The 7779-nt window shown below is 40.9% G+C and overlaps 1 protein-coding gene across 1 annotated transcript; it reads left to right on the top strand.

The window, feature by feature from the left end:
- Positions 1 to 6296: 6296 nt before the first annotated feature.
- LOC110150078 (histone H2B type 1-N-like) lies at positions 6297 to 7397 on the top strand. The gene has a single exon (XM_020912850.2). It carries the CDS (start codon positions 6344 to 6346, stop codon positions 6722 to 6724), a length of 381 nt encoding a protein of 126 aa, XP_020768509.2. The 5' UTR covers positions 6297 to 6343; the 3' UTR covers positions 6725 to 7397.
- The last annotated feature ends 382 nt before the right edge of the window (positions 7398 to 7779 follow it).

Below are 7779 nucleotides of genomic sequence, written 5' to 3'. Positions count from 1 at the left end.
GTTGTTTAGTGCACATACAAATTTCAAATATACATTCGTATATTTCTCTCTTCTTTACCAAAGCATGAGACAATTTTTTGAACTGTGGGGTTTTTTCTAACTTAATATGTTTTAGAAAACTTTCCTTACCTGTTCATAACTAGCTTCCTTGATCTTTTGTACAGCTGCACAGAATTCCAATGTGTGAATTTACTTAACTAAACCTTTATTGATAAGCATTTGAATTGTTTCTAATCTTTCATTGTAAGTAATGCCTATAGTGATGCACATTTTAAATTTTTTTTTTTTTTTTTTTTTTACTGTGCTGGGACTTTGTTGCTGTGCGGGCTTTCTCTAGTTGCAGGGAGTGGGAACTACTCTCTAGTTGAGGCTCAGGAGTTGTGTCATACGGGCTTAGTTGCCTTGAGGCATGTGGGATCCTCCCGGGTCAGGGATCAAACCCGAGTCTCCTGCGCTGACTGGCAGATTCTTCACCACTGAGATGCCAAGGCAGCCCCTTTACTTTTTTAATTTATTTTTTAATTGAAATACAGTTGATTTACAATGTTGCAGTTAGTTTTAGGTACACAGCAAAGGGATTCAATTATATCTGTGTATATATTTATATATTTTTAAAATTTTTTCCATTATAGTTTATTACAATATATTGAATATAGTTCCCTGTGTTATATAGTAAGTCTTTGTTAATGTATTTTATTTATAGTAGTGTGCATCTCTTAATCCCATACTCCCAATTTATTCCCCCCACTTTCCCTTTGGTAGCCATGTTTATTTTCTATGATAATGATGCATATCCAATCTTGATATGATGCTATATGATTCGATATATAATTTTTTTTAACATTTTGACTTTATTCTTTATTTCAGAAGCTTTTAATCTGCTGACCAACCAATACATGACATTTGCTAAAGGATAAATTAAGGTTAGACCACAAATCAATGATCTGAAAAAGTTATTTAACTTTATGAGTTCATTTCTGGGCATTTATCCATAGAATGTTGGACGATCTAGCAGAGTATGAGTTCATTTCAATGAAGCAGGCGGGTGGATGTGTAAACTTTGCAATTTCTGCCAAGGTCATTTGGACAAAGAAGCATTCAGGATTCCCCTTGGGAAAAAATCTCAATTGTTTTAGTGATTTGATGATCAGTAATATTTTAATATGTGTTGTTCAGTCACTCAGTCATGTTCAACTCTTTGAGACCCAATGGATGCAGCAGCCAGGCTTTCCTGTCCTTCACCATCTCCTGGAGCTTCCTCAAACTCATGTCCTTTGAGTCGGTGAAGCCATCCAATCATCTTGTCCTCTGTCTTCCCTTTCTCCTCCTACCTTCAATCTTTCCCAGCATCAAGGTCTTTTCTAATGAGTTGGGTCCTCACATCAGATGACCAAAGTATTGGCGCTTCAGCATCAGTCCTTCCGATGAATATTCAGGGTTGGTTTCCTTTAGCATGGACTGATTTGATCTTCTTGCAGTCAAAGGGACTCTCAAGAGTCTTCTCCAGCATCACAGTTCAAAAGCATCAATTCTTTGGTGTTCAGCCTTCTTTATGATCCAACTCTCACAACTATACATGACTACTGGAAAAACTATAGCTTTGACTATATGGACTTTTGTCAGCAAAGTATTGTCTCTGCTTTTTGATACGCTGTCCAGTTTTGTCATAGCTTTTCCTTCAAGATGCGAGTGTCTTTTAATTTCATGGCTGTAGTCACCATCTGTAGTGATTTTGGAGCCCAAGAAAATAAAGTCTGTCACTCTTTCCATCGTTTCCCCATCTCTTTGCCACGAAGTGATGGGACTTGGAATATTAATGTTCTGTATTCAGCAGAAGTTACAAGAAAGGGAAGGACTGAGCTTGTCCATCCACATCCAGGGCACCATGAGCCTTTGAAGGAAGGCACGCTGCTTCAAGAGTGCACTCTGCCCTCTGCTTCAAGACCATGCTTATTCCAGAGGCTGAGAGGACAGTTGTGGGTTCCTCGTCTGCTCCTCAGGACAGGATAGATGTGTGGGATTCTGTATGTTTATCCTGCTGCTGTACAGACTGCTGTCCTACTTGGCCACAAGAAATTCTGTCCAGCTGCCCCCTAGCAGGGTTGATTAGTGAGGCAAGCCTTTGGGCATGGTACATGCTACATCTACTAGAGGGCAGTGATGGGCTGGAAGGGGCCAATAGACTATTACTAGAACTTACCAACGGCTTGTAAGAGCTCCTTTCCTCAAAGAGGAGGACGGTGGATCTTATGAAGCTGTTCAGTCTAAATAGTATCTGGCCTTAGACCTAACCTCAAGATGAGACACGTTTCCCTTCAGGAAGGCTGGGCCTCTAGGCCCTCTGACTAGAACCAACTGAGAACACTCCGTGGGGCCATGCCACACTCTGCTAAACCTTGCTTTGGGGCCGAGATACCTAAACTCCTCTAAAACAGTAACATGCTCCATCTCCTGTATCTCTTTTATTAATTAATTTATTTGTTTATTTTTGGCTGCCGTGAGTCTTCGTTGCATGGTTTGGGTTCTGGGGCAAACAGGCTCAGTAGTTTCAGCACACAGGCTTAGTTGCCCCATAGCACATGTGATCTTAGTTTCCCGACCAAATATTGAACCTACATCCCCTGCATTGGAAGACAGATTCTCAACTACTGGGCCACCAGGGAAGTCTCTTCCTGTATCTCTTTACATGTATATTTTATACTTTCCAAAGTGAAAGCCTTTTTTTCTGAGAAAAAAAAGACAAAAGAAAAATTTTACCTTCACCTTTTACTTTCTGACAAAAGAAAAAGGTGAAGATAAAATTAGAGGTCTAAATCAGAGAGAACTGTTGCTAAAAAACACAGGCTTAAAGGCTTTTTATGAATAGTTTTCACAAAGCTTGCTTTTATTTTGACCATTAGCCTTCCTGACCCTTTGAAGTCTCTGGTAATGGTATTTTATCTCTTTCATAGGTTTTTGGAACTCTCTCCAGTTAACCAATTCCACCTCTTCCCATCTTATCAGGTTGGAAACCCTATATTAGATGAACTACTCTATTTCACTTTTGATATTTAGTAGGTAAAATTTTTTAATTATATTATGGTTTTTGTGTGTGTTTATTTCCTGCCACAAGTCTTCACTGAGCACTTATGAGTTCCTGTTCCAGTCATCTGGGGATGCATCAGTGAGCAAAACCAGTGAAATCATGGCCTGTACCAATTTCTCCACTGAAGGGTGGGGTGGTAGATAAATGCTTTTTTTATGACCAATAGTTGAACACAGGTCAGTTTAGTAAACTGATTTCCAATTCTCAAGTTCAAATATGATACTGAGAAAAAAAAGTGAGCCCTTCTGTTAACTATTTTCCTTTTTTTCTTTCTCCTCCTTCAATTTTCCCAGACATCTCTTTGATTTTCCCCCAATACACACACACACACACACACACACACACACACACACACCTATTTTTTAAAATCTCCTGCCTGAAAACTCATGCAATTAAGTGATTAATTAAGGTTTTTGTATTGTGACAATATTTATACATTTCAGTTATCTATTGCTGTCTAATAAACAGCCCCATGATATAGAGACTTAAAATAACAGCCTTTTTATTTGCTCAGGATTCTGTGGATCAGGAATTTGGGCTGGGCTCAGCTGGTGGTCCTGCTTCATACAATATTGTCTGGCTCACTCATGAGGTTATGTTCAGCTGGCAGTTTGGTCGGGGCTGGAGTGGTCAAGGTGTCTTCAGGCTTCTCTCCACTGGTCTCTCTCCAGCAGAACAGAGGCTTTCTTACACGGCAGCTGGCTTCCAAGAGGGAAGACCAGCCTTGAAAATTACATATCACTTTTGTCACATTTTATTGGTCAAAAGACATCTCAGAGGCAGCACAGATTCAAAGAGAGAGGAAACATATGCCACTCACTTCTTGTTGGGGAAATAGCAAATTCACAATGCAAAAGAGCATGTGGGAGGGAAGATGTCATTACAGCCATCTTTGGAACATGAAGTACTGTACAGACCTATTTTATGTTAGCTGGTAATCCACCAGAAACGACAGTTATAGTCAGTAGTAATGAATCAAGTATTAGTTTTCTCTCTGTGTGTCTGTCTGCTTTTTACTAACAGTATCTAAGCTATAAAGAATGACTTGAACAATAATCCTGAGTTTCATGAATATCCATCAGTATTTTTACTAATAGCTCCGTTAGTTCGAAGGAAGCAATTCTGGCTAGCTTTGTTAGTCACTAAGTCGTGTCCAGCTCTTTTGCAACCCCACGGACTATGGCCCACAAGGCACCTCTGTCCATGGAAGTCTCCAGCCAACAATATTGGAGTGGGTTGCCATTTACTTCTCCAGGGGATCTTCCCAACCCAGGGATCGAACCTACGCCTCCTGCATTGGCAGGCGGATTCTTTACTGCTGAGCCACCAGATGGGAGTTTTCATTGGTTTACCAGTTAGTTTACAGACAATAGCAAGGTTGGAGAACTAGACACAGAACATGGTTAGAACCGAAGGACGGCTGGGTGGAAGACCCCACCCTGACGCTCCAGGTGAGACACTACTGCTGGCGATGCACATACCACACAGTGAACACGGCTGCCACGAGGTCTCCCTGCAACCACACCTGTGCCAGAGGCTTTCTGATGGCTCCAAGTCCTGAGTAAGAAAAATCAATTGTCCAGTCTACCTGCTCCCTCATTGACCAGGAGGTGAGGAGAGGGTCCTTTCCCCTTCAAAGGTTGGGGTTTAAAGTCAATAAAGCATCCTGATCTGGCCTCGGCTACCTCTCTGACCTCAATTCCTATTCACTTTGCAGAAGCCTCAATGCAGAGCACCAAGTATGTTCCTGCCTCAGGACCTTTGTGCATGCCGTTTTCACATCCAAAGTGCTCTTACCTGAGTATCTGCATGACTCTCTCTCACCTTATTCAAATCTTTACACAAACATCATCTTTTCATAAGGCCTTCCAATAGCCATTCTATCTAAAATTGTGAGATTTTTTTCCCCATACTTCCTATCCTCTATCACTACTTTTTTTTTAACCTCTTAAAATTATCTAACAAAGCATATGTATATATTCTCTTCCCCCTCGGATGTAAGTTTCACAGAGGCAAGAATTTTAGTCTGTTTTATTCAATATTATGTCCTCAGCATCTAGAATAGAGCCTGGAAAACATTAAGTGTTCAATAAACATGTCTTGCTTAAAAGGAATGTAGAGCCAGTATCTACATAATCCCTTTGAAATTCCTTTAAAACACATTTGTTGTAAGGTTGACAACGATGATTCTTAGAGTTTAATCCTTCTACCAGTATATCTGCCTAGAATATGTTTTTCTCATTTTAATTTGTTAAAATGAAAATTTTTCTTAGGTTAAAAAATTGTTTAATTTATTGTTTCTTTACCTTCAGCCAGGCTTATCCCTCTGCCTAAAAGGAAATTAGATGAGTCGGACAAGGATCATTTATTATAAAACCATACCTTATGCTTTGTTCACTTCTCAGTGCTTCCAAAGTGATATTTGGCTGATTTATTGCACTACTTTTCAGGATATTGCCTCAGGCCTAATACTTTTCAAAGTCGTCTCCTTCATCCCTCATTCAGAAAGACATGAAGTTGGCCTTTTTCCCATTTTCAGAAATGTATTAGTCCTCAGGAGCTGCCTCAAGCAAAGCAGCACCACTGTGACCTTAACTAATTCATGATTCATCCCAAGAGACAAAAGACCCCGCCCAGAGACTAGAATCCATTGATAGCATCCAAGTAGTCATCAGTGAGTCAAAAATACGTACTGATTGCAAAGCAGTGCTAGCTCTTCCCTTTTCTGTGGTTTAATGTCCAGCCTTCTCATCAGTGGAGAAGTTCATCAAGCTCTGCCACGTGCACACTTGTGCAAACTGGAAGCAGAAGGGAGAGGATTCAGCTGGCTTTAACAAATGTTTTGTGACATCTCACATTTGTGTCCCTGGCACAGGGCCCAATTTCAATAGCCCTGTATCAGATGATAGCGTATTTCCCTCTTTGTATAATAATTGATGAAGATGAACACTCACTCATTCATTCACAGAACATGTTCAAATAAATGAAATGTTTCAATAAGTAGAATGGTCTCTATATCCACAAGGAGAAATCAATTTAAACAGATGAGTTTGGGGTGTTAGAAATGTTAATTTTTAAAACTACAGAAAATGACAACCATTACAACGAAACCCATGTTCATTCCTATCAGTCAGAATTAGTGACCATTACCATTTTGTCTTTCTTTTTTTTGTTTTGTTTCCAGCCTTTAAAAAAAGGTCATGCAGACAGCTTCTTTCTTCTGTGGTTTTTGGGCTGTTTGGCAATAAACTCCCGGCCATGCCTGAACCCTCTAAATCCGCTCCGGCCCCGAAGAAGGGCTCCAAGAAGGTGGTGACCAAGGCGCAGACGAAGGACGGCAAGAAGCGCAAGTGCAGCCGCAAGGAGAGCTATTCTGTGTACGTGTACAAGGTGCTGAAGCAGGTCCACCCGGACACCGGCATCTCGTCCAAGGCCATGGGCATCATGAATTCATTCGTGAACGACATCTTCGAGTGCATCGCGGGCGAGGCGTCGCGCCTGGCGCATTACAACAAGCGCTCGACCATCACACCCAGGGAGATCCAGACGGCCGTGCGCCTGCTGCTGCCCGGGGAGCTGGCCAAACACGCGGTGTCCGAGGGCACCAAGGCCGTCACCAAGTACACCAGCTCCAAGTGAGCCGGCCCGCCACGGAGTGATCGAACCACATCCATCACTTCGCGATCCTGCTGAAGCCATCAGTGCAATTAAACTCATCAGAGTACTCAGAACAACGTCCACTGGATTCTTCACTTCTGTCATCCTGACAGTCCTCCGATACATTTTCATTGGATCCAAAATCTTGGTGGAGGAAAATCCCTGAACACTATCCTGACTTCTTAAGGTGGAATGCTTATCTCCATAGGCTACGTGAGACTGTAGCTGTTGCTTCCTTCAAACCTAGTGTTAAATTTTGGCAGTGGCCACACCGTGGAACATAGACTTCTAAAAGTCACAAACCATGACTTTGAATAGTTCTTCAGTTGTAATTTGATGGAGGTAAGAAATACAGAAGAATAGATGCCATTTATCTGTATCATGTGACGCTGCTCTGTTTCAGACTTCAGTCCATCCTATGTAGGAAGGTGAAAGCTTGCAATAGTCCTTTAAGGCCACTCTTATTCCATATCTGTTTTCTAGATGAACAAACTAATGCACAGAGAAGGGGAATATTTTGTCTAAATAGCTAGAGGATCAATGACAGTCAGTTTTTAAGCCTCATGGTAGTGGCCATCACTGTAAAAGGGATGTATTTTGTGGTCTTTTGTTATCATTAAATTCTCTCAAAACAAATAAACAAATGGAGATGGGCCACCATTTGTATTTGTTTTAATAGTGAAAAAGTTGCCATTCTTTATTTGGGAGAAAAAAAAGTTTGTCCTTCTTGTTCCCAAGAACAGAAAAGAAAAAAAAGGACAGCTTATTATTATTTTTTTTGGCAAACACTGGTCCAGCTCTCTTTAGAGGGTCCTGTAGCCCTACTCCTATCATCATATAGTTAATAACTTTTGCCTTTCCTGTGGGAAACAGCATGTATAGCAAAGTCTGCCTGTTGATTATAAAACTGAAATAAAAAATTTAAAAAAAAGGTCATGCAGTGCATGATAGTTAGAATAATATGACAAGGCTTAAAGTAAGTCAGTCCCCTTCCCCTAGACCCTTGATCTTCTGTTTCAAAGCAACCTCTACTGCAA

This window comes from Odocoileus virginianus, chromosome 6, assembly GCF_023699985.2.
Source record: "Odocoileus virginianus isolate 20LAN1187 ecotype Illinois chromosome 6, Ovbor_1.2, whole genome shotgun sequence".
NCBI classification, from domain to species: domain Eukaryota; kingdom Metazoa; phylum Chordata; class Mammalia; order Artiodactyla; family Cervidae; genus Odocoileus; species Odocoileus virginianus.
This window is presented reverse-complemented; position numbering and strand designations above follow the sequence as displayed.